General features: G+C 42.0%; 1 protein-coding gene and 1 long non-coding RNA gene across 9 annotated transcripts in view; one reads left to right on the plus strand and one right to left on the minus strand.

Moving 5' to 3' along the window:
* VSTM2B (V-set and transmembrane domain containing 2B) overlaps positions 1-18,923 on the plus strand; it is a 557,754-nt gene extending 538,831 nt beyond the window's left edge. For all 4 annotated transcript variants that reach the window (XM_064519608.1, XM_064519607.1, XM_064519609.1 and 1 more), the window contains 3 exons: positions 77-106; positions 1,313-1,706; positions 18,220-18,923. In XM_064519608.1, coding sequence (XP_064375678.1) covers positions 77-106; positions 1,313-1,706; positions 18,220-18,308 — 513 coding nt within the window. In that variant the 3' untranslated portion in view covers positions 18,309-18,923. The remainder of the gene's footprint in view (positions 1-76; positions 107-1,312; positions 1,707-18,219) is intronic.
* Positions 18,924-21,994: 3,071 nt separating this feature from the next.
* Positions 21,995-27,471, minus strand: part of LOC112984361 (uncharacterized) — a 40,812-nt gene continuing 35,335 nt past the window's right edge. For 4 of the 5 annotated variants that reach the window (XR_010391433.1, XR_010391435.1, XR_003259452.2 and 1 more), the window contains 2 exons: positions 26,724-26,891; positions 21,995-23,725 (listed from right to left, as the gene is read on the minus strand). This is a non-coding gene — a long non-coding RNA (uncharacterized LOC112984361). The remainder of the gene's footprint in view (positions 23,726-26,723; positions 26,892-27,471) is intronic. The other variant, XR_010391434.1, reaches the window with a different exon arrangement.

Genomic DNA, 27,471 nt, shown 5'->3' on the forward strand with positions numbered 1-27,471 from the left:
AGGGGGCGGGAGGACGAGCAGCATGCTGAGTGCGTGCAGGACTGAGCCTAATGTCTTTCCTTTTCTGTTCTTTTAGGTAACAAATAAGGATGCAACTAAAATCAGCGTAAGTGCAGCTGAAGCTGGGTGGTGCACACATCTCTCCCCATATATGTTGGATTTATTGTAGCCCCCTGCTTCTGGACACATGACCTTAGCCAGCTTCAGGGGCAGCCCAGCTCCTGCAGCGCGGTGGGAGTGTGGCACATGTCCCCCTCCTCGGTCTGTTGTGGCTCGGTCAAAATGTGGCCATCTGGTGCTGGTTTAGCCATCACGTCTCATTCCCTGCAAATCCAGAGGAGCTGAGGTTTGCCTTACACCCACGTTTGAAAACGACAGTGGTTCAGATCAGGGGAGAAGTGTTTTGCTTTTTTTTCTTGCCCTGTGCTCTGTGCAAGGCTGCAAACCGCAGCTACCTGTGGCAATAGTGTTCCTCCTTCCCCCCTCCTGCAGGAAAAAAGATTCCTTTTTCGGTGATTGCAGGCCAGAATTGCCTTTGTGTGGCCAGGATACAGCTCCCGCTCGCACCAGCCCTTCTCCCGTGGGCTGAGAAGCGGGCTGGGAGCCGTCTCCCTCCCGCCAGGCTGCTGGGGGACGAGGACGAGTCCCTTGTCCCATCCCTGGTGTTAAAGGCTGGAGTTACCCCAGCGGGGTTTGGTCCTTTGCAGCACCCAAACGGGGACCCCCAGGGCGCTGGGCGTCCCTGAGGTGGCGGCCTTGGGGCAGGCAGGACGCTGCTAGGAAGACGGGGTTGTGCGGGACGGGGAGCGGCGCGTCAGGGAGAGGAGGAAGGCCACGGAAGAGCGGCTTGGGGTGCTGTGGGAGGAGGAGGAGGAGGTGTTTTAGCCGAGCCCCAGCTGCAGGAGATGGGCGCCGGGGGCGGGGGGGGGCAGCGTGATCGGTGACTGCTTTTGATGGGAGATTGCAGCTTGAGACCCCGAAGGGGAGCATGGACGTCTAGGCACGGGGTTTAAACGCGAGATGCGCTTAGTTATGGATGGGAATTAGCTTGGAGTCGGTGCCCCGCAGGTGCTGCCCTGCGCAGGCCGGCGGCCGTTAGGGAGTCGGCCGTTACAGGAACGACCGTTAGGGGGCTGCCGTTAGGGGGCGGCCGTTACAGGAACGACCGTTAGGGGGCTGCCGTTAGGGGGCGGCCGTTACAGGAACGACCGTTAGGGGGCGGCCGTTAGGGGGCGGCCGCTGGGGAGTCGACCGTCACGGGGGGGCGGCGGCCGTTACTGAGGCGGCGCCGCGGCTGTGCCCTCTCTTGCAGACGGTGCGCGTCCAGGGCAACGACATCTCGCACCGCCTGCGGCTGTCGGGGGTGCGGCGGCAGGACGAGGGCGTGTACGAGTGCCGCGTGGCGGACTACAGCGACGACGAGACGCAGGAGCACAAGGCCCAGGCGCTGCTGCGCGTCCTCTCGCGCTTCGCGCCGCCCGACGTGCAGGCGGCCGAGGCGGTGTCGCACATCCAGAGCGGCGCGGCCCCGCGCCGGCACGGCCCCGCCGCCAGGGCCACGCCGCTGCCCGCCGCCGACAAGCGCCCGCCGCCCGCCGAGGCGGGGCCCGCCGCCGCCTCCACCGCCACGGCCAGGACCAGGGCCGCGTCCTCGGCCTCGCCGCCGCCGGGGCAGGCCGCCATCCTCCGCCAGCAGCACGGGTCAGGTAGGGCGGGTGCGGGGCGGCGGGTGCTCGTCAGGGCGGTGGGGTGCGTGAATGGAAAATAAGCACAAACAGCCCGGTCTACCACGGAGGAAAGTACATCTGCGGTGCTAAAGCTAGATAACTGTGCTTAGGCCTGTAAGCGTATGTGCCTAAATCATCCAAACAGCTGAAGTGTGAGAGCCTGCCATGCCTCGCAGCTGGGGGGGCGGGGGAGGGCAGAGAAACCTTCCTGGCAGCGGGATCGGCGCCAGCTTCGTTTCCGTGGGTGGAAGCTATATGATGCCTCACTTTCAGAGCTCTCTTCGCAGCTTTTCAAATGTGGTATTTTTAAGAGAGTTGCAACCTGAAGTAAGCAAAATGTCATGACTGCTCTGCAGAGAATTTAAATCAGCAAGTGGTTATACAAGCTGATCTCTGTGGACAAGCGCGTGGCTCCATACAGAGCAGGATACAGGTTTGGAAAAGAAGAACTCTAAAATGTCAAATGCTGTGTAATGAGCTCCACGTCTTAAGTATTGGCATTATAAGAATTTGAAATACTCTATTTAATAGTTTGCAAATGGTAAATATTACTGATAGTGTGTCTGAACTATGTTAATGCTATTTTAAGAAAAAGTTATTAATGCATCATTACTAAATTATGGACTACCTATAGCAGACCATTGTAAATCTTTATTTGCATTAATGACAGTGGAGTCTGGTGCAAAAGACACAGAGTCCTAAAATTCTACATTGCAGGGATATCGAAAGACATTCAGTGCTGTTCTTGCTGGGGTTCAGGTCCTCTCTTGGCCACTGTCACTTAACTGATGTCAAACGAATGACTGTGCCAAGATACATATGGAAGAAGGGAAACAATCATATGCCACTGACTGTGCTTAGGGAAAGCCCCTTGCTCACCTCACAGCTGAGAGTCTTCTGAAGCAGATTCATAATCCTCACACAGGATTTTTCACACTTCTTTCTGATACCTGTTCACACTCACAAACAAATGTTTGCAGGTTTGGGTTCACAGTAATGGAAATCAGTTGCATATAGGTCACTGTGAAATGGCGGTGTTTTACAGATGCTCTGCTTTCTCTGGCTACTACCTATCACTTTTCTGGAGAATTTAGTTCTTTCTCATGTGGAAATACATATGAAAACTAGGTTTTACTCCATATCATTCCTCGGAGTATAAAGTGTGTATTGACTGGTGTCTAGTGAAAGACAAAGTGGTAATTACTGAGGAATAATTGCAGGTGTCTGTGAGCACATGCAAAAGCTCAGTTTGCTTTTGCTGACCACCAGAAATTAAACTGAACATTGTAATGCTCATCTCCTGTCTTTTTTCTGTTGAAAGGATATGTTGTCATCTTTGGAGTCCAGAGTTAGTAATTGTTTTCATGTTTTCCTCTTTCCACTCTTCCACAATGAGAAATTTTGCAATGTTTTCCATACAGACCACAGAAGTTATATTTAGGATTCACAGTGGTATGCAGCCTGCCTACTGAATCCAAAGCTTACACAGTGCATATGAACTAGAAACAGTACTATGGAATTGTAATGGGCTTAGTTCCATCGTCACAGATGGATGCAAGTGTGTGCAGCCAGGAGAGCATGGCAGAAGTCTGTTAGGGCAAGCCCCCCTGCCCGGATCATCTAAACTGCTGTCCATCCTAATTTTTTACATTTCTGTGGTTTGGGGATATGTCACTGCTGCATCTTTTTTTTTTTTTTTTAGGCTGGATTAAATTCTGAAAATAAAATGTAAGCATTGCGGTGAGCTATGGAGATAATGGAGTGATTTAAATCAGTGAAAAAGATACTAGAATTCAACAAAGTATCTTGTGGGGATCTCCAGATGGAGACTGCTGCTAAGAGGGCTACAAAATGGGCAAAACAAAATTTTCTGCTGTGATATCTCTCTTGTGCACACTGGTATCAGTGAACACTGCCACTCTGTGGCAGTTTCCTTTCAGGGAGGAAGTTGAAGTCGCTGTGGAGCCTGAGACTTGTTCATCATACTCACTTAATAAGGTATAGCACAGCAGCTGCTTTCATCTGAATAGAAGGAAGGCAACACATTTTGTCTTCTTTCATACTGTCTTCTGTGAAGATGTCTTTTTACTGTGCTTGAATCAAGACTCCCTGTATAACAGGCTTCTACTTTGGTCTATTGTAGTTTACAAATCTGTGACAGTTTGGAGCAGTAACTACCTATCCATGAAAGGTCAGCCACAGCATGGCTCAGATTAGCAGCCTCTGAAGACTTGGTGCTCCAAGTTGCTGATTCAAATGCCTTCTAGACCAGAAGCTGTTACTGTGAGATGGCTCTTTGGTAGCTTCTTGAAGCAGATAAGTGGCTGCTGTCACAATCCCAATGACCAGCGTATTTTAGAGACACTGTGCCATACAGTTCAAAGCAGAGCAAGGCAGCTTGGTATAGCAGCAAGAAATGAACTTTATCTCCCCTAGACATAAAGCGTCCCTCCCTACCTGGAATAAAGGCACATGCATGAAGTACTAATATGGAAGTCTGTGTGACTAGAACTTGCAGTGATATTGCCTGCTATTGTAAAGAAATAGAAGACTCTGGTCTCCAGTGCTGTTGTTCTGATATCTTCTTGGACAAGCACTAGACTTACTTTAAAATTTCTTTAAAAAAAAAAAAAAGTGTCCTTATTTAGCTTCAGCATTTCTTGTTTGTACTTTAAACTGATGTTCTTTAAAGCTGTTTTAGGTTCAGTGATTAATTTTCTCCATGAAGAATGCAATCTCTTTATAAAAAACAATTCTCTCTCTCTCTTTTTTTTTCCTGTTTAAATTAGAAGCCCTGTTTTGTGTCCACCTTCTCATGGTAGTGTCATAGCTGACTTTTCACAGAGTAGGGACACCAAATCAAACCAAGTCATTGCCCATATAAGGTGTATGAAACTGCAGGACCCAAACCTGTGTTGGTATATGAATAATATATATGCGTAATAACATAATATATGCCTATTTATCTTATTCTGAGCTTTGTAAAACACATGGATAAATACTTGCATGAAAATATGTGTAATAATATGTATACCCTGAAGCGTGCAGGATTTATAAGTCTTTTCATCGTACATGGGAATGTTTCCTTTGTATAAAAGCAGAAGTGCACTCAAACACTGTTTCTGCTCAAAATGTGCTCAAAAGCTGATTTGCCATCAGCTATTATGAAACACCCTCACTTGTTACAGTGGAGAACTCTGCCTAAAAGCTGATGGCATGATGCTAGCCACTGTCTTTCATTAATTGGGATCTAATCCTATTTTCTTTGCAGTAGAAATCTTCCCGATATGTTCAGCATAGTAAGATAGGGCTTCTGTGTACTGTATTCCAATAAATGAGATTATAGATCAAATGCTGCTTTCAGATGTGCCTGCAGGGCTCTTGTTGATTTCAGTTGGGGTCCCAGTCACGCATGCAGTGGAAAAATGTGATTCTTTGCATCTTACAGTTGAACTGAAACATGAACTTACTAAAATAAATGTCTGCCATTCAGATTCTCTAAAGAGCATTCAGTTCCATCTGACAAATGAGTTATAAATGGAAAATCCATAGTTAGGGACATGTAGTCTGAAGTGGTATTGATACAAATTTGTAAGCAACATCGTGATACATAAGTGGACATATCCAATGTGACAGAAAATTTGTCTGATATGTCAGAAATATTAGCTATTCAAAATAGAAGATTATCTGTAATATCTAAACTGCTGTATTCAGCATTGTGTTTTCATGAGATTCAAAGAGGTCATTGCTTGTCTACCATTAAGGTAGATTACCCGAAGTGGAAATTGAAAACATATTACTTGGACTGCAAAGAGGCAAAGTTTTGTTGCTAAGATCATTATTTTTAATGCTGTCAGAGAAGGAGGAGTTGTCTGCAAGGTTCTAAATGAAAACAGTATTTAGCATTCAATTGAAAGAATTATATGCAAACTGAATTCATTGCTGTAAGAAAAAATTCAGAGTGAGCAAGTGAGAGTGCATATAGTGCTAACATGTTCAGAAGTGTTCCTAGTTTTGACTTGGTAAAGGGATGGGGGGGGAGGTTGTTAGGGGCATCAATGAGCAAGACGCGGACGTCTGATCTTTTGGGGACGGAGATATTCACATAGTCCAAATGGACAAACAGACAAATGGTGGGAGGAGCAATGACCGACTTTGTTAAGAATGTAACAAGGGGCTGTGAAATGGAGTACGAAAAATTAAATCCAAAGCTCTTACATTTCAGTTCAGTGCTGTAGTTGTGAGACTAACTTTATCATCTGATAGGTGTATCTTCATACGGACCTTCTGGGAGGCAATTGGGTGTATTCTATGAAATAGTGTCCAAAATGAGTGTCTGTGTATTGGCTTGGGGGCAATTTTTAGTTTAACTTCTGAGGTGAATGTGGATCAGACATTGCACCTTCCAAATTCCCTTTTATTTGTTTGATCTCTAGCCACAAAGCTCTGAAGTGAAAGCTTTAAATGAAATAAAAATAGGAGTGTGAAACAAGAAATTCTGATTCATTATGCTTACAGTGCTCTAGGAAGGACAGAGGAATGCATATGTTGTGCAGAGATGAAGTGTTCACAGTGAGGAAGAAAAGAAGTTTTTGCTTCGTGCCTATATCCTGGCTTTTCCCCTGCAAAGCCTTTTATGTTTGGTTTAGAAGGAAGTCCATTTGTGGACTACAGGGCTTCAGATAATAAAGCGTCAGGTCTCAATTCTGCCGTCCTTGTGCATGTGCAGCTCCCCTTGATGCTGGCACAAAGTTGCTTTGTGGCAACCTGCGCTGAGGCAGCAGACTACGTGGGAGAATATTAGACCTCCTGTGGGGAATGGGAAGCAGAAGATTTTTTTTTTTTTTTTGAGTTTAAGAAGGAAAGCAAATGAACACATTATTTATCGAGTGTAATGAGCTGTAGCATGTTGGAAAGCCTCTGTTTGGACTGGCTATGAGCTGAGTTCCGGATTAACTGTAGATAAGGGGCCTAGTTTGGATCTATGGCTCTCCTGGCATTGTGAGAATTCGAATGACTTGATGGGTGCTAGCCTGAGAAACAGCCAGTAGAACTAATTTATATTCGATACATGAGCATTTCACAAAGTAGCAAGAATGAAAAATCCCTCTGTTTTGTTGTTCAGTTTTTTATGGGATCATATATGAATTCATATTCTATTGTTATTTGTAGTTAAATGTAAAATGACTTGGGTCACATCACATTTTCCTTTACATTAAATACAGTAGGAAGACACACAGGCCGCAACTGAATTAGCAGGCTGACCTCCTAAATGTCACTGGATAATAAACATGCAAAAAGAATTCTCATTAAATACACATCACTAACACTTTCAAATCTAGGCAAATTAGACTAATTTGAGGACAAGTGAGGTCAAATATCTTCTTTTGTGTGTGTGTAATGTGGATTAAATCTTGAACTGGACAAAAGTACCAACTGCAATACCAGGTCAATACCAGGTCACCTCATTAGCTAGGGCAGAAACAAGCCATGCAAGGGTGTTTTTATACTGCGGAAATGCAGTTTATTTGACTAAACTCCGTTTAGCTGTTCTTGCTTGTTCCCTGGAGGATAGACAAAACTGTACTAACCTATTAAAGCCTGTGCAGTGTCCTTGAAGAAATCTGAATATTACTTGAACTTCTTTAATACCGTGAAGTTATAGATTAAAATAATAATAAAAAATAATTGAAAGCAATGAAAGGAGTTTTCCAAGTGGAAAGTCATACCTAAGCTTAGGCTGGATTTTCATACAAAATAATTCATTTGTGAGTGAAAAATAGAAGCTCGTATTTGGGAGGTTGAGTGTCCTTTTGCATGAACAAGCATAGCATTTAGTGTGGGAATATAATATATATTGCTATTTCTTTAGGTACAGTCTCAGTAGGTACTTTGCAAAATGGGCCCTTAGTTTGCAGTACTGGGTAACTTACAGCCTGTATATTTTGCAAGAGAGGCAGATAATTGTTACATATTCAGTACATCCAATATATTGAGTGTTGCTGATGTATAAACTTGAACTGCGTTTCAGTAATCTACAATCCCTTAATATTTTATAATTCCTATAATTCCTTAATATTTTAAGTGGTATACTTAGTAGTCTTAGGTCTGTTGTAGCAAAGGAGTGTAAATACAATCCTAATGGTACTTGTTTCAAGAGGGATAGTGTAGTTGGGGTCTGTAGTTGAAAAAAAAAGATACAGCAGGATCTGCTAGGAAGTGGATCTTAAGGTAGTCCTTTAAAGAAGGTGGTTTTTCTTTACTTAAGACTCTGTCAGGACTGTATTATTAATAAGATGAGTTTGTTTCGGGTTCTAATTTAGCTTTGCTGAAGCAGTGAAAATACTGGCAGATTCACAATATCTGTTTACTATGTGTTTTTAAAATTAGATAATGGCAAAGCAGTACCGTATGTCAATAATAAACAATTCAAGGAGATTTGTATTGGAAAAAATGGGGTTGTCAGCAGAACGGTATTATTTGTCACAACAGTGGTTAACAACCAAGTATTTTATATTGCTAAGCTGTTATCAGTTGGGAGGCAATTTTGTTAGCAGGAAAGAGCAGTTTGGCAGAACAGCAGCTGTGCTCTGTGGAGAAGCCAGTGTGGTTGCAGCATGCAGGTCATTGTGCCATGGCTGCAGAAGGAAGTTGCGGAAGTGAAGCTTAGTTGTGATGTCAAGTAGCTGCTGTAATATCTGGCTGTATCATATTCTTGCATGGTTATAGATAGGAAGCAGAACATCCTTGTATGTGCTATGAACGGTTGCTAACTTCCCAATGAGGCAGAGCACAATTAATAAGTCCTGTAATGGACATCATCTTGTTTGTCTGTCACCTTATTGGTCATGTATAGAATTCGCCAGACTAGCAGAACTAGAACTGTTTTGCTACTTTATAAAACTTAAAATGTGTTCTAATCTGATTGGTGTTCTAATCTGAATCCTTATTCAAGGGAGCTGGAGTTTTCTTATATAAAGAGGACACTAAGGAATATCCCATGTCCACAGTTTTTCAAATTCCAAAAAGTTTTGCATCACTTGGGTCTTGGGCATGGCAGTGTCTTTAGTTAAATAGTATCTAGCAAAAATCAGTCACTTAGAAAGAGTGGTGGTGGGGAGTGTATTTTATGTACCAAAAATGTCCCTGTTCGTTCATAGCAAAAAGGTGATTTTTTTTTTCCCCTACAAGTCACAGGGTCTGCTTTTTTCAAGCACGTTCTCAATATAGCATCTTACCTTGTAGCATCATGTGTTCTGCTAATGCACTTAGACTTATTCTTTAAGTATAGATAAGATAGAGTTATTTTTCAAAAAATCCGTAGATTATCTACACTTGGATCTACTTAACTTCGGTAATTCTGATTGGAATGATAATTAGAAGTACATTCGGAGCTCCCTGCTAATCCTAATGAAGTCGAAAATAACAGACAGTAAAGTGAGAGCTGTAGTGTCTTGTTTTCTTCTGGGTTGCAAATATTTACAACTTGCATCACATCTACCTACTGTGAAATCTCGTATGAGCTTTATTGCATGTCTTTTCTTAAAGTGTCAGCTTCTGGAATTGTGTGACCATGTTAGGAACTACCTTGCTTGCTTTGCGACATGGCTTTTTAGTTCTCTTGCTTATAATGGAAAACTTGAGAATATGGCCCAGGCTCAGTGAAAAGCTCAGTAGCTGAAACCCCAATACCTGTATTTTTAATCTGCCTCATGATTTGGGTACTTTGAATTGTGATTTGGGGTATTTGTATTTAGCAGTATGCTGTGGAATTGCTCACAGAGTAGTGCTGAAAAAGGATATATAGGGTGGGATGCTCACTCAATATCTTAACTAATGCAGTTATTTTCTAAATGTTTTAAGTTCAGAATTATTTTTTTCACCAGATCCCATTATGAAGAGTTTTGTATCTTCTATTATTCAACTGTCGAGGAGTAAACCAGTGGTGCTTGATTTTGTTAGTTTGGTTTTAAATCATGGAATTCTAGAAAATTCTAGAAATGAAACAAATCCAGAGTAGTATGTTTCGGGTCTCTTTAACTAAATAGCTGATGTCTTTACTTCCCACTGAGGAGAGGTCAAATCAGAGATACCAAAGCAGAAATCTGTTAATGGGAGTGTGCTACCAAGTAAAGACCAGCTGCAGATCTCAAAAGAGGGAAGTTACTGGTTTATTTAAATTCAGACCAATATGAAAGTATTTTAAGCTGTATAATCTATATAGAATGAATGAGACTTTTTGAGTATTCAGGACACATGTTTCTCTTCTACCCTGATGTTGTCTATCATAGCGTTTCCTATTGGAACTTGTTATAAATTAGTTGCAGATGGTGTTTTCTTGTAGCTTTTCCTTACTTTCTCCAAGAGCAGATACTTGGAGTGGTTGGATGGTTTGCTAGACCGTTTCCAGTTCACGACACATTGGCAAACAGCAGCCGCTCGGGGGCCAGGCTCAGTGTGAACTGGCTCAGCTGCTGCTCTGTGCGACTTTCTGGATGGAACCCTTTACTCAATGCAGCGATTCTCATGGTCAAGCGTGGTGTTGAGAAGAAGTGGAGTTAAGCTTTCTGTAAGATTGCTCTGTACATCTTTGTCTACCCCAAAGGGAAATGGTTATATCAGGGAAAATACACCAGCTGTTCCCTGTGTTCTGTGGTACGTCTTGTAATTTTAGTGGGAGACAAGCTTTTACTAGCCCATTGACAATGAATTTGCATATTTTTTGGGTAACCTGGTAAAAAGTAGAAATATATCTTGCTCTTTGCCTGATAGCACTTCCATAAATTCACTAAATCCATTAATGTAACTTTCCTTTTGTTTGTTAGTAGCTGTGTTGAATAAAAAAATGTCATGCAGTGTAAGAGCCAGAGCAGCTGTCAAACTGTGTCAGATCAATTGTCCATCTAATCCTGTAGCTTATTTCTAATAATGTCCAGATGATCTAGGAGAATAGGGAAAAGCCTCCATAGAGGATAATGGAGCAGTTGACTGATCTGTGTACCATATGCATGTTTGGAAGGGATTGTCAGGCCTGGTATTTTGAGAATAACTTGGCCTTAATTAATCTCAGTTGAAATGAGCTCTAATGTGATCAGAAATCCACTTTGATAATTGCAAGTGCCTTAAGGAACATCCACTCAGCTCCACTTCTCTACCAGTTCCTGCATCTGTCCTATCCCACAGGCACTCAAACAGATTGACTTCCAGCAAAGCACTGCAGTACTTTACAAAATCAACACTGAAGAAGGGATCTTTTTGTTAGCATATATGAGAAAGTAACTTGTCTTTCCTCATCATTTTCTTGCATGACTACACCTCCCTTTCCTTGCTATCCAGTTTCCTTGTTTTCTAATATGCCTGTAACTGTATCATGTACATGACCCATTTTTCATAGTACGTGCTAAAACAGGGGCTGGCAGGTATTCAAGAGAGGTTAACCACGTTATTTTTTTTTCTTTCTCAAATTAGAGGTTAAACATGTCAGTTGGAATGCTCAGGGAGCTAGAAGGTGCTGTGTGTCTCAAGAAAACAAGATTCAGCTGATTCCGTTAACAGTGGTACTGTTCCTCTCAAAATGCTGCGATTCCCATGCATTGTCTGCTAGTCCTGCTATGGGTTACCACCAAAGGCTTTTATCTAAAATGGGATTTTTAGATGCAAAGTAAAGAACAATTAACATTAAAAACCAGGTTACTACAAAGAATTGAATTTATTTCACAAAGAAAGATATTTACTTTTCTATCTGTGTCTTGTGCAGCCCTGTGTACAGTCTGTGTAGAATTATCAGGCCTTGCTTTCCATGTCGCCTCCATGTTCAGTCACTTCAGTGCAGCCCAGCACATACATAGGTAGAGGTGTGAGCAAGTGTCAGAACGTTTTATTTTTGGAAGTGCTAAATACTCGAAATGAGAGTACAAATCTTACTTGAAATATTAAAGCCTTCTGAGTTTCCAAAAATTAGGATAGGAGTAGCTTTCAGTTACCCTTGTTACAGAGTAGTTTGGCAATTTGTTTTTAGCATAGTAATGGATGTCTTAAGAGAGAAAGTAGACAAAACATGAAACTTGGGCATAATTGAAAAGGTCTAAAATGATGACACAGTTTACAAAACTACTAGTGTTTTCAAGCCAATAAAACTGATTTCTGTTTCTTGGAGAGTTTGAGGCTACAGTATGGATAAGAAATGGGAAGCTCGAGCTTTTTCAATAAGCAGGGTGTGGAGAGGAATTCTGATAGTTTCACCCAACTGCCAAAAAAGGTTTACTGGTATTGTAACAGACCTTAGTGACATAGGTGAAGGAAGAGAGCAGGACCACTAGTTTCTACCTGCATGGTTATGCAGCCGTGCATATGCTGGCTTCTGTGAAGCACTTTTTAAAGATGAGTTATGGAAGGCTGTTCCAAAATTGAAGCCATTCATGCTTAACAGTATGTAGTGGGTAGAAAACTAATTTTGTCACTTCTTCATGCCTTCTATGTAGGCTCAGTGGTGAGCAGATCTCTTGTAAATATGCAGGAAGTCACCATTACCAAAATTAGCAACAGCAAAAGGCAGCTTTGGAGCTGTTTCTAGTTCTGCCGTAGTGTTCTGCCTAGGCATGGTGGTCCACAACCAGTCAAAAGCCAGGAGCAATGGAGACGGTATAGTTCAGTATTTTTGCATGGATTTCCATAGTACCACATCTTTCTTTTAACAAGAACACCTCATTTTAAATACTAGGGTTACGTGCTACATATCCTAGGGTTTAGCTGGGAATGTATGTTAAAGTTAACACAGGCTCTGACACTTTTGTGTGCCATCCTGGAGAAGCAGCACTTGGTGGTGATTAGGAAGGTTAAGGCACGAACTACAAGTGGTGGATTAAAAATGATGATAGCAAAATGGTTTGTGTGGGGGTTGTGGTACATGTATTTAAGAATGGAATAAGGATATATGCAGCTTAAAAACATGTCTCAAACTGTGGAGTAATTCTAATGTGTAGCTTATTATCTCTTTTAGTAGGTGTATAGTGACTTTAGTAATGGTGTCTTTTTAATTAAAAACTTCTAAGAAGCTCTTAGATCTGAAGTTTGGGAAATGCCATTCAATTCAATAGAAGTACTCTCACTGAGAGAGAACTTGTTTTATCTAGGACCTTCTTGCCTGTAATGATCCTTGACCAACAACCTATATAAAAATCTGTTTTTCCATGGATATAAGATAGTAGGTGCAGTTTCTCCGAGGACAGCCTAAAATTTCTGGACTGAGATAATAAATCAGTCTGTACGTTCGGTTTGGTCCCTGACCTCTTCATGAAGTGCCAGGTTTGAGAGCCTTAATTGGACATTGGTCTGTAAGGAAACAGACTGAGGCTAACAGTGTCACTGCATAAAAGGCAATACATAGAAATGCCTTGTGTTACTGCCAGCCGGGGTCCTGATTCCTTTGTGAATGGGAGGTCCAATTTTATGTGTTACCTCATCATGGCAAAGAGACTTAATGTCTTTCAACTTTGTATTATTTGTGCTGCTGTGTTCTTTCACCATCTTAGAAAGAGAGATCAAAGGACTTGGGAGAGTCTTTCTAGGAAAAAGGATAGGAAACTGCTGGAAATTTTATTTATGGCTACTGGTTAAATATGGCTGGTAGAAGAATCTCATTTTTTCCATGTGTCACAAGTCACTTGGTTAGTTAATGATTGTTTTCAACTGGATGAACTGTTATAAGTCAAACTGATGAATACAATGCAAAACAAATTATTAAGTAGACAACTACGGTAAGATATTATTATGTTGTAAATCCAAAAGAAGGATGAGTGATGTCAAAGAGCAATTCACTGTACATGAACAGAATAATTTGTTACCATTCTACTTAATGGTAGACTTTCCCTTTAAGCCATGTTTATATAAATAATTCAGAAACAAAATTTTAAATCTGTGAGTGATAAATAAACTTACAGTAACAAAATATCAAATGAATATTCAAAACATAAATGTTTTCTTCCAGGTGTCTATTTCTTAAATAACTGTATATTCCTGATTTAAACTCTGGATAGTAACTCTCTGTTCTCAAATCTGGGTCAAGTCTCACGTCCAGATCCTAGTGGTCAAGACCACATTCTGTTTATTTACATCTGCAAACAGAGTAATTTATTAGGTAAAGTCAAGACTTCCACTACTGCATTAACAGCAGAATTAAGGACACTTTAGTCCAGCTTGTTTATAACTGTTTTCATTACATGTGATATTGTTTAACTAAGAAGAGAGAAATTAATCGAAATGGTATTTATGGCGCACTTATGCTCTGAGGGATGAGAATTCGGAAATTCTTTGTATCTGCTTCTACTTTTAGAACAATTTTAGACCAGCTCATTGAATTGGTATGAAAAGAGAAGCTTATATTTGGTGTTCAATATGAATGATTGCTTTAAAATAAATTTTAGAAACCTATTTTACCATTTAATTGCTGAAATTCTGTTAACAGGCTCTAATATCAAGTTCTCCTGCAGAATTAAGAAGATGGAGGAGATAGGTAAAAATATGGCAAATTCTATAAGAGGAAAAGACAAAAAATCCAGACTATCATTTTAATTCACAATTCTGCATTGAAATTTAAACTAAACTGGTACATAAAATTAAAATTGCCATAGGAATGATGTAGGGGAGAAGGCACACTGCTGCTGCATGGAGTTGAGATTAACATTGCTTTCCGTTAAAAATAAGAACAGAGATCTTCACCTTAGTGGTGTGCAGGTGTGGAGCTGGCAGGAATTTGGCACCCGGGAGCGGTGTGTAGCTGCCAGGAGCATGGGCTCCTGTTGGACTGTGCCTTGCTGTCACAGGGGAATGGAGGAAGGGTGTGATGGGATCTGGACACTAACCTGGGGCTGAGTTCACAGCTGTGGCATGTCCCAGAAGTGAGAAGAGCCATCTGACAGCTTGGAAATAGTGATGAGTTAATTGGAATTATGGGTCTGTTGTCTCAGTGATTGCAAGTTATGAATAAACTGTACCTTCCGATATCATATAGCATGTTAGTCTCAAAGACAGACATAACATGGGGTTTTACTGTTGACTTTTCCAGCCTTTCCCATCAGCAAACTGTTTTGTCTCTGGTGTAGGTAGATATGGTGTCAGGGTTTTATCCTTGCTATTACTGTAGAATAGAATATATTTGTGAATTGACTGTATATGTTTAAGGAAAAATAAGGGGACTGAACAACGTTCACACACTGTAGATAAACACATGACACTTGGAGCAGATTGTGTAACTACTGTGTGCTCCGGACTACTACCGATCCGAACTGAGCTTGGTGATAGGTGCAGTAGTGGACTCGACTTGAGAGAGCCTGAGCATCCTTGATCTGATTCAAATCAAAGGATTCAGAGAGATTGCTGAGCCCAGCAGAGTTCTCTGAGGACTGCACAAGTAGGCCCATGTGTGCATGGCGAAGCATCAAGCTGCAGGCAGTGTCATTGGGACAGTGCTTTGCCCTGGAGATTTAATAGTACATGGCCTGTTTGTTGGGTGCTCTGTTCTGCACAAGTGATGTCCTGGAATAAAGGAAATTCCATTGAGTAACGGTATGTAAAGTCCATCTGGGTCCACCAGTGCCTCAGAATACTTCATCTGGGTGCTCTGCTCTTTTTGTTGCTGAACTAAATTTCATCTTGCCTGCCAAAATTCTCTGGCCCTGCCGCGTGTGGCAAGTCTGATAGGTGGAGCATTTTAAGTTTGTGAAACATGGAGAGGTATTTAAAAATGTAACTGGGAAGGTTCCTTTTGTGTCATTATCTGCCCTCTTCCCTTTTCTGGAGAACCCAAAGATCTCCAAAGAGATTTGTTACTCATATCTCAGCTCCCATTGCCTCAGTAACTGTTTTGTGTGTAACAAAGAACAGATGTAAGAAATGTCAGGAGGGAAGAGTAAGGGCTTGCGCCTGGTAACAGCAGCCCCATTGGTGCAGCGGCCGTCAGAGCTCAGGCGGAGGATCTGCAGGACTTGGTGCAGGTTTGTTCACTCAGAACGAGTGTGTGGCTGGCTCATGACCTGTGTTTCCCACCAGGCTGCTGGGGGGATTGTTGCCAAAGGACATCTCTGCTACCCTGGCAGCACTGCAGGAGTTGGGTTCATCTCCAGGTGTGCAGGATCCCTGGAGGAGCGAGCTCCCCAAGCCTAGGGAATGGCTCTAGTAGCCTCTAGTCCTCCGATGCTGTTACAGGGGCTGGGAAGGCTGGCGGTGTTGCCATCAGCACAAGGCTCCTGTTATCTTCCCTCTTTCTCAGTGCAAGAGCAGGGATTGCCTGTCCTGCCTGCAGCTGTAGAAGGGCAGAGGCTCCTCATGCCTCTTTGCTGTGCAAGACTACCTGCTGCGTGCAGGGGTGCGTCTCCCTCTGCGTGCTTGCTCTAAGTAATGACGGCAGGCCCCAGCTTGTGAGCTGCTGCTTTGTGGCCTCTCCGAGCAACGTGAAGTTTGGGGCTGGTTATCCTCTGTCCCATCTGCTGCCCTGGAACCTGAGCTTCAGCATCCGTTGTGCTCTTTCTTGTACGCATCTCTAATGTCTTTTTACAATAATTTAAGAAATTGCTTCTTTAGCTACCTGAGTTAATTGTATGTGTTAATGGTTTTCAGCTTAAAAAAAAAACCCACTATATTTGTTTTAATGTCCTGCTGTTGCTAAGTAGGTTGTTAGCCAAGTAGGTTGTTAGCCGTGTGTGTGTATGTGCATGCAAGGATTTAATTAAAACCTTAATAACTAAATAATCCCCACACAGTCTAAGGAGTCTGAGATAACATACTATGGGGACATTGCTCAAGTTCCCCAATCACACACCACATTACTATGAAGTATTTTTGATATTGGATAATAATACTCCAGCTTTTCTGGTGAGGCGTATATAGGTTATGAGGCAGCCTGAACGCTGAACTTGGGAACAGTGGTCTACAGAAGAACTTTTCAGAGTATTACCTTTGATCATGTCATAGCTGAGAGAAACTGCTATCTCCTAGAGGCCAAGACTGAAGTATTCACATCAGGGTGCCTGAAGTTAGTTTCCTAAATAGAAGTGGTCTGATTTCTTTTTCAGAGATCCACTAAAAACTTTTTTTTTCTTTTAACTTTCATACTTTGGAAAGTGGCAATGATAGTCCCTTTTCTGGGTGGCTTTCAGTATTTTGGGCGTTGATAACTGGGTGGCTATCAGTATTTTGTCTGTTATCGCTCCTGTATGTAGGGTATCCAGTCTACAAGCAGCACGAGTGAAATCTTTCTTCTGGTGCCCCAATGAACTCCGCCTGAAATGTCCAGGTCAGGCTGCCATGTTGCTTTTCTGTTTGCTCTTGGGAGAAGTGTTCCACAGCCAAGTGGAAGAGATGTGCAGCTCTTTGTTTTCACATTACAGTATTGGTGACAACTGCACAAACTATTGCATTCAGTAGGTTTGGAAGGCTGTCCTCAGCTGGCACTTCGGACTTGAGCAGCTGATGATGCCGACAAATCCAGCCTCATTTGTGTGGGCTCAGCAGGGCTTCTGGGGGTGAAAGGCAATAATTACTTGCCCTGCAGCTATGCTACAGACTGCACAAAGGCAGCAGAGCTTTTCAGCAGAAAAGGGGTGGTTCTCACACTTGCCCAACAGAATAGAAGTGACCTATTAAAGAGGGGAAAGCAGCCCTGGGCCCTGCATGGCAAGAGGCATGTGGTGGGGACAGCCCTCTTGATTGCCATCTGAGTGCCAGTGCCACATTTGACTGTGAACCAGGGCATCAGAACCCATCCCTGTTCGCTGGTGTGACGGGGCCTGAGGGAAGCTGCACCCTGAGCCAGCCCTGCTCTTTGGTGTCTGCTTTCCCGGGTTAGCACGTACATAGGTATCTCTGTGCAGCCCTATGTTATGCCACATAACCTTGCTTGTATGAATGGGAGCAATCTTGCCCTCCTTGGGTTTGGACGGTATGATTGTAACAGATGTGTTTTGCGTCTGACTTGTTTTCTGTAGTTCCTATGTATGTATTTAATTTAAAATTCTACTCTTTCCTATAAAAGGTAAAGATGATGTCAAGGTCTTGCTGTTCCCATTCCAAATGAAATGGGTTCATGTCCTGTTAATCAAGGAGTGCAGCCACAGCATTTGTTATTTTCTTTTAAAGTAATGGGTGGTTGATACCTGTCATTTCTCAAGAAACTATATACCAGATTAAGGTGTATTTATAGAAATCTCAATTGCTGGTAACTTGGCTGAAGCCAAGTTGAGGCATACCATTAGTAATGCATAATGAAATGACCTAAGTGGAGTTAGATTGTGAGGGAGAGGGGGAGGGATGAAGAGAAAGCTATTCAAGTTGGATAGCTTGAGGATGCTGTTTTACTATTAAAATTAAGCTTCTGACCCCTGGCTCTGGAGTGATAAAAATAAATCTTCCTATATTTTTTTTTTCTGCATTTAATCTTCTATATTGGAAAAGATAAAAAATAAAATCTTCTTCTCTCCCTGTCTCTTTCTTTTTTTAGGTACAGTACCTATTTATGCCACAGACCCACTCCTATATATGTTCCTGTTAATACTGCATAAGCTTGTAGCTTTATTAGTAAACCACTGACGGACTACTTCCTCAGCTACTCCTCAGCCAAACACAAAGGAACCTATTTAAAAACAGAGCCAACCTTTGACAAAAATAACTACAGTTTTAAAGATGGACAGAAAGAGACTGAAAGAAGCATGATAGATTCTGAATGGGGGGAAAAACATATTTTTGGGGATGTCACAAAAAGTAAACCACATAAAATAATGCATCTAGTTTCCAGACTCTGTGATGTAACGCCCTGCTTTATGCATGGCACTTCTGATTTCTCTATTTTAATGTAATATTTTTTTCTTTTCTAAACCTTTCCTCTGACTCTTCATTTTGCACGAACTGTTGAGCAGTTATCTTTATGACAATACGTAAAAATGTTGGGTCAAAGCCCTTCCTAAGAAAGGAAATATTTTTAGTAGATTATTGTGCTTAGGTTTTTTTGGATTTCCTTTTTCTTTTTTTAATTAAATTATTTCTTTTTGAGACATTTTAATTAAAAAGGCACACCTTACCATAATTAATATTCACTGTCGATAATATTTATTTTTAAATAAAGATTGGAAACAAGGTAAGACATTTGTTTATAAACTGTATTGTATATTGCTGAATAACAGTTGAATAAAAAGATTTTGAAATAAAGTTTTTAGAGACGTGTTTGGATTTCCCTGAGTTCTGATGCACTGAGAGAAGGATTCTTGGCCATGGCTATTCCCCGACTCTTCACAGCACAGAGAATTGAGGCATGGGTACATCACAGACAGGATAAGACTGAAATTAGTTGTTTACTATTCACGCCTGTGTACTGCCAAACCTAGCACCAGACTGTGCTGACGTGTCTGACTCTGCCAATCACAAAGTATGGATAAATTTTACTGTGGTGATACTGGTTATCTCTGTGCAGTTAATACAGTATCCAGGCAGAGGGAGAGTTTAACAGTGTGAAACTTTCAAGGTAAGTTGTTCTGTTTTTTGTTTTTTACCCCAGTCATCTTTGAAAAAAGATCAATCAGCCTGGGGAAAAATATGAATTAACCTGGAACTTTTCATTATCCAAACTTGGCTCTAATATTTGTTTAAAATATACTCAGATTTTATAAATTATATAATTGTGCCACTTGTTTGCCTTGCCAGTTGAGCTTTCCTTTAATGAAGCAAAAACTTTTTTTCTACAGTAAATACTGCAGTTCAGTAACTTCTTGTTCCAAAATGCTTGTTTTTAAATAAGATAATGAGGATGACTTGTTGAAGAAACATGCTCTTGTTTAGCTGAATTTAGTGAAGTACTTTGAAGTTTCCTGTGTCTCACTGTGATTCTTATGCTTTCATTTGCATATCACTTTAAAAAGGACCTTAATTGTGGAAATGCTTAACTGACAGCTGTGGAGCCAGCAGGATTCACTGTCAGCAGATGCCGTGGAATGAAAGCAGGGAGCACCCATTTCACCACACCGTGCACCTGAGTCCCCTCAGATAGCAAAGGTAGGAGGAGGGAGGGTAGGAAGGGATTTGCAATTTCTGATAGTCAGAATTTGCTTTTTTAGGACTGCCAGTCACAGTGAGAGATTTGTGCTGCACACATCTCAGTGAGTGCGAGACCACAACTCCAGTGTTTCATGTATGCTACTACATTGTGCTCATAAGAAGCCCTGGCGCACTGGGACAAACTCACTACGGGGATACCTTTACCCTTAATGGACAAAGATGATAAAATCTGTATAATAGTGTACATCCCCTTAAAGCCTTCTGTAGTATACTGTGGATTGGGGAATAATCCATAATCATCCCACCAAGAGCAGAATTGCTCTTTGAAAGGATGTGGGGATAATGTTTGTCCCAAGCCTGGAAGTGCATCATAATGCAGGATGCTGACGAGAAAGTTCCTTGTTTCCGTATGCACATGGGAGCACATTTTATAGTGTGAAATGAAAAGACAGGTGAAAAAAAGATTTGAATGTTGGACTCTGCTTAAATTAATACAGGCATTTAATTCATGTTTGAAAACTTGTTGAAGGACAATTACTCAATGTGGAAGTGTGTGTGGAGTCTCTTAATGCCACAAGAGCACTAATCTTTTGAGTAATGGCTGGTGATTAAAGTGAAACCTGCTTGGGTTTTTACTGCAAGTCCTTTGGTGAGCTCATCATCCCTGCTGCTTTTTCTCAAGGGCAGTGTATATTTCTCAGTGACTCATCTGCCTTCTAAGGGAGGGAACCAAAAAAATTTCCTACAAGAGGAAGAAGAAAAACAGAGGGAACAATTAACTAAATAAGTAGCTGAAGCTTCAAGCAGTGGAGCCTGTCTGTCTAGAAGCAGTTATGCTTTCAGTCCAGCCATACCTCAGCATAGTACTTTAGTAAGTAGTGTAGACAGGTCATCTCCTGTGCTGTGATACTTTTCTTTCATCACTTAAACAGTAGACTATGTCATGGAATGGCATATTGTGTGGCTTGCTGAGGATATGGTATGGAATACATCATCTTGCACTTGTCCTTCCCTTTATATTTAGACGGCTGTCCACATAGCAATTTGACAGAAAACTGGAAGTTTTGTGTGCAGTGGAAGGAGCAGAATTATCAAGGTCTTTTAGACTTTACTTACATTAAAGGTGAAAAAATATTAAATCTTCAACTAAGAACAGTGTTTCTGTCTTCACTGAGAACAGAATTAAGTGTGCTGCTGTAGGAATAATAATTCCTATATTCCCATTCACTCAAAACCTCAGAACAACTAAACAATAATGTGAGGATTTGGTGAAAAATCCCTTCTAACAACAGCAATAGGCATATTTTTCTTCCAGTGAAGATCTGCACATACGCAGAGATAACTCATTCCCAGCTCACAGGATAACTTCAGCAAGGGAGCAGATTGCCAAGATAACCTGGCTCTGCTTCTACCCTCACTTTATTTCTGCCTTCAAAACCTGAAGAATGAATTCTTCAGATTTTAGGGCTTTGGTTTCCAAATTTGGGCTAGCTTCCCCCCCCACCTTCAAATATACAGCCTGTGTTTGGTCCAGTGTTTGAGTAGTGCAGGGGACTTAACCAGCTAAAAAGGAGGCTGCAGCTTTTGGTGGAGTACTTAATCGTTGAAAAAGCACTTAAAGGAATGAGAAATACTCTGATGGAAAAATTCAGAGAATGTAGAGCCTTACTCCTTTTGAATGTGTTAAGGATTTTTGCTAAAACATCTCTGTCCTTTGAGAGTGCTCTTTCTTCTGAAAAGGGCAAATGCTTCACTTCTGCTGATTATATTTACAAAGGGCAAACTGAGTTTTTGCTTTACCCTTAATGGACAGAGGCTAGTGGCAAATGTTGTTCTTTCATATATCTCAGCATTCCTTGTGGTGTGTGCTGTCAGAGTCTATTAGGAATAAGTGCTTGGACTGCACAGTTGTAGAAAGGCTTTGTATTTCCTGCAGTCACCGCTGAGAGCTGGGCAGAAAGTCCCATCCCATCCTCCCCCCCCCCGCCAAAGAACCAGTGGTAGGCTGCGTAAGTCATGCACGTAAGATATGCTTGCGTGCTGGAGCACGTGGGCAGAATGCCCCTGCTCCTTGTACAGGAGGACAGCGTGTTTAATGGCTCCTCCTAGCCAAGCTGCCGAAGCAGCTGAGTTGGGAAGCCTGAGTGATAGCTTTTAGGGGCCAAAGCTGAGTCATCTGTAATACAATCATAGGGAAACACACATTTTTCCTAAGAGAAAATCAATAGGACTTTGCACATTTTCTTGTAATATTTCCACTCTGCACTATCAGCCATAGTTTGCTAACAGTTAAGTTGGTATAAATTCACTGAAGTTAATGGATTTCATAAAAAATGAATGGATTTACAACGGTGTAACACAGCTGATGCTAGATCCATGCACATGTAAAAATACATCAAACAAAAATAGTTCTTACAGCACGCAAATGACCTTCAAAATGGCAAGACCCAGTGAAAAAGCAAAATTACCTATTTCCTGCTTATGCTCCTTTTCTGGCATAACTCCCAAGGAAAATAAAGCATGCATTCCTGAAAATATTGCTGACTGGCAAGAGGGCCAGAAGCCCACCAAAGGGAAGAAGGGCAAGAGAGTGTGTTCGTTAACTCTGTGATGGAGAATGCAAAAGTCTGTCAGAACTCGTTTCTCATTTCCTGCATAAAAGATTTTAGAGCTTCTTTTCATTTAGAATTAGTAAGTAAATAAATAGAGTGCTCCCAAACTTGTGTGTCAAAACTAGGTTGGTCAATATACGTGCTGCCTCTCTTGTATTTGTTACTACACAGTAAATTTCATGTTAGCCAGAGGCTGGCAAAGTTCATTTATTCATTATCCTTAAACTTTGGGCAGTTATTATTCAAACTTCCCTAGTACATCTATTTAATAAGAAAAGAACAGAAAATTGATAGGATCAAAAATATTAAAGTCTTTGCTAAAAGCATTAATTAAGACTGAATGGAGGGAGTTGTTGTGAGAATATTAATTTGTAGCAAGCAAGTAAATTGCTTGTTTTGAATAGCCGGTTCCTTCCCGGGAGCTAGGCCAGGCCTGCCAAGGGAGCTTGGCCTGAGGTGTGCGCTGCGAGCCCTCTCCAGCCCGGCCAACCTGCTGGCCCTCAGGGACGCCACCGCCGTGGGACCCTGTGGATGTCTGCTGCCGGGTAAGGAAAAACGTGTTACGTGGCCGTGGGAGAGTGCTGAAATACCAATGCATGCAAATTATTTCTGATCAATAAAGGGAGTGTTTAGATGTTCAAACATTCACTTAGAGCAGAGAAAAGACAAGGGAATTTTTTCATTGTTTTGGGGCTTTGGTGGTGTTTTTGTCCCGTGGCAGTCTCATAGTACTGCAGCCCTCTGAACACCAATGCAGGAGGCTGCCCTGTGAGCGGCATGGACCAGACACCTTTGCCTTTGGTTCACATAGGAGCAGTTACAATTACTCCACAGGTAAATGGTGCTGAAAGAAATCATATATATGATAACGGTTAGTACTAGGACCTGTGACAAAAAAAAATGGAGGCGTACTCCTTGCGTGATGGCAGCAGTACGCCACCCTATAGCCAGCCCATGGGCTGGTCACTGATGGGGGCAGGAGGGAGGCGGTACGCACCCCTGAGTCTCCCGCAGCATCCCGGAGTGGTGAGCCAGCTCGCTCCCTCTGCCGCACTCCTCCATCGCTCTGCTAAAGCCGCCCGAGCAGGTTGGGGCTGGAAGGGGCTGCACAGGAACTGCCGTGGGACAAGTGCCTGACAGGTCACAGTGCCAGCGCTCAGTTCAGCCCTTCTCACTGGAGCTGGGTGCACGACCGGGTGACACTGCTGGCTGTGGGGGCAAGACTGGAGAGCGCTCGGACCACCATGTCGAGGAGAAGCTCGGCAAGACAGGAGGGAGGTGATGGAGGAGTCCTGCTTCACCCACAGCCAGGAGCAGAGCTCCTTCTGTGGACACAGCCATGTGGTTCTGTAGGGGATGGGAAAGGGGAATGTATTCTTATTTTTGCTTTTTAGACCATGTTTCTAAAACCCAGTAATGTCACTTGACTAAAAGATGGATTTTATTGTAAATAGAAACACCAGGAGAAAATAAGTGTTTCAGATCTGCATCAATGACAATCCAAAAAGAGTACTGAAAAAGATTACCTTTTTTCCTCTTTTAAGGATGCATGCTAATGTTAATGAATGGATTGAAATCTCCTACTTTACCTCTGGTGACTGCCAGCCTTTTAATTTTAACAATTACAGACATTCTAAACAAATCTCTGTTAAATTAAGAGGTGAATTGAAGAGGACCATGCTGCAGAGTTAGTTAATGGATTTCCCTGTTTGTTATCTATAGATAGGATTTCCTGTTATTATTAAAATGTTTTTTAAATCTCGCATGTAAAATCGTCTGTAGTCCGTATGAAATGAACAAGGTCTCTATAAGTAACTATAAAAAGTATAAAGTTTGAAAGAGAATTACACTTTTCCTGTAAGATATTTCTTGGATTTACTCTGGGAAAGATGTGCAAGTTGGGGAAGGGCGTTTTAAGCTATTTGTTTTGTTCCATGACTAAATCCATATAAAAACTTTAGTTAACTTCTGTTAATGGACTTGAAATAGGAAGCCACAAGGAAATTTCTTTGGGGGTGTTATGCAGGATGGAAAACTAGATGACCACATAAAATGGGCTTCTATTTTTGGATTTTCTTGTCATTTTCCTTGAAAATATGTAATTTTTTTTTAAACTAGAATAGGTATTCTTGATTTAATAAATATTTCTTAGGGTTATAAGTGGCTCTGACAACCCAGTGGGAGTATCATGACTCATTTTGTGTAGTCTTCAGAGTGATCTGCATAGTGTCTAGACAGGAGTTGATGCTTAGCCTGTCAGTCAAAGTTATCTGCTTTGGCAGAAATTAGTAGAATACTTCTGATTTCCAATTACTGTGATTTTTTTATAATAGTTTTTGAGGGTTTTTTTTTTTTTTTTTTTTTTGTAAACAGTGCTTCTATATTCATAGTCTATGGTAAACACAAGATTTAGTTCTGTATTTCCATAACAGAGTCTTTTCTAATGTATATGCTGCAATTTATTTACTTACTGTTCTGGACAATTGTATTTCAGTACTTCTAGAATTGTCAGAGTTGATCCAAGTGACTGACACCTGTCAGTACATCATTAATGAAATGTCTTTACAGTTTAAAAAATGTGTCATCTGCCCCACAGGAAGACTTTTTGTACTATCTGGATGTGTACGAGGAAGGTCCTTGTCGTGACTCTGAAGACTCCTACCCTTGATACCCGCAATGTGTTTGCCTCTTCCTCTTTTCCCACGAAGACCGATACAGTGGGTCACTATGAATGAGATATGAGTAGCCTGGCCAAATGTTAGCAAAGGATTTGATAACTGTTTATGTTTGGGAATGCTAGGGGCTAAATTATCCCTTGGCTCATCTGCCCTCTTAAGAGCATCAGACCACAGTAAGGTGCCCTTCCTCCCCTCCATCCTCCACCCTTCGCCCATCAATGCATCCTTCTCAATGGGCGTCATGGCATGGCACTGCCCTTGCCGCTGGCCTTGCCCGCCACCGTGCAGCACTCCTGCAGCCGCCTCACAGCGTTGCAGCGGGCTGTGTGGCCAGGCCAGGCCAGCTGACGTACAGCTGAGGAAGAGCAGCGAAATGAGACAAAAGTCACTTTAGGCTAGCAGTGCTTTTGCATGAGGAACCAGACTGTGCCTCTTGAAGCAAGCTGCCAGGTCCCATCGCTGAGGCTAGTCAGTGCTGTGAGGAACTAGAGAAAGCAGAAGAAACGTGCTCAGAGAATTAGTCCTGTAGGGCCTCCAGAAAATCACCAGTGTGAGCTACTGCTTCCCGCCCCCCCTTCCCCCCCCCCCCCCCAGCTTTCTGGGATCCCCTCTCACTGAAAGTGGTATAACACGGGTAGGTAACTACTTCCCATTCATGAGCAATTTGTCACAGGAGCAGGCTACTGTGTAAGTGCTCTGTCTGCGGGGGCTGCACTGCCTGGCTCTCAGACCTCTGGCCTGTCCACTCTTCTGACAGCTGTGTGACACACTGCAGCCCTTTGCATAGTTGCAGCACCTGTGAAATCACTACTGGGCTGAATTCATTAAATCACTCAGGAAACTCTTATTCACCGTTCCCTGTGTGCAGGCCAGCCTGGCAAGCTTTACTCAGGTGCAACAGCTGCACCTGAGTGCAAGGAAAAGCTGCCTGCTTCATGATCCTGAAGAGACTATAGCAGGAAAGCTATAGTCTGTCTGCCTTGCCATGAGCAAGCTAAGCAGTGTGTGAGCTTGGGAGCTATGTTTGCTTGGGAAAATTGATAAATCTTCATACAAGGACATAGCGTGCACATCTAAATCAGTGCCAGGCCAAGGAATAACTACTGAGTGATGATCGAGACCAAGCTGTGTCTGTCAGTGATATCATTTACTCTGATGGAAATGCAGCACTCAAGAAAGTGTGCAAGAGAAGTTAAAGGCAACAAAATCAGGTGAGACAATGAAAACTTACCATATGATTAAGGAAACATCAGTTACTTTATGATCTTCAGCAAATGCACTCATTTGTGATTCCTTTATGCCAATTCAGTGCAATACAGAAAAAAATGCAATCATTCAGTGCTACAAATAATGGTAACAGTGCAATCCATTTATAGAGTGCTTGGATATAATTTCAACTTTTGTAATATAGTGGAATGAAAGTCTTACTTAAATGCACAGCAAGGTGCTAATTGCAATCCTAGTTAAAATGAACCTTAGTTTACGGTTAAGTTGCTGGTTGAGCTAATGACTTTGTATTCCAAGTTAGCTTTTAGTCCCTCTGAAGTCAACAGCAGAACTTACATAGTGGAATCTCTTATGTGACCTTGTTTAATAATACTGGCATTTTAGTCTCCAGGGAGATGAGCCAGGCTTGACAAGACAGGAAAACAAAACTGAGTACATACCAGTGCATTAATCCTATTTTGGATTTGTTGATTTGGCCTTCTGGCAGTCTTTCAGCATGCAGAGGGATAAAGAACACTGAATCACTTTGCCTTCAGAATTGTGGAAGCTCAAACCCAAGCAAGTAGTAGCAGTTCTTAACACACACTGGACAGCTATCAAAATCTGAACTGTAACAAGATTTAAAATTAAGACCAAATGAAACTGAATCCAGGTTGCTACAGTGTCAGAAGTAAGAAATTAAACTTTCTTTAGTATTTTCAAGAACATAAGATCTAATTATTAACCCAAGGGTCAATTATTTTGAGACCAAGTAGGTGGTCTTATGCTACTTGTGCTAGACTACTGCATTTCACTAAAGCGAACCATCTCAAAAGCAAATACATACAGCTTTGCTGTGCGCAAGAAGTATTTGTCAGTCTGGTCATAAATGCACATGGAAAAGTCAGCCAAGTTTAGGATCATTACCCAAAGGTAATTTAAACCTCAGCATAGCAGTATTTTGGAGCAGAGCAGTGCTAAAGAAAGCACTGCTCATGTTCACTGCCATGAAAACGCCATGTGTTTCACACAGCGTGTTCCCCTTGATTCAGTGCGCATCTGTTGCTGCTGGCATTTCCAGGGCTTGGGAAAAAACCATCCATCCGATTTGTTGTTTATAGCTGGAATTGCAATTAAAAGATGGCGAGGGAAATGGGGAGATGGTGCAGGAAGCTACAGGGGCTGCTCACCTGGGAACACTGTAAAATG

This window comes from Dromaius novaehollandiae, chromosome 13 (genome assembly GCF_036370855.1).
Source record: "Dromaius novaehollandiae isolate bDroNov1 chromosome 13, bDroNov1.hap1, whole genome shotgun sequence".
Classification (NCBI taxonomy): Eukaryota; Metazoa; Chordata; class Aves; order Casuariiformes; family Dromaiidae; genus Dromaius; species Dromaius novaehollandiae.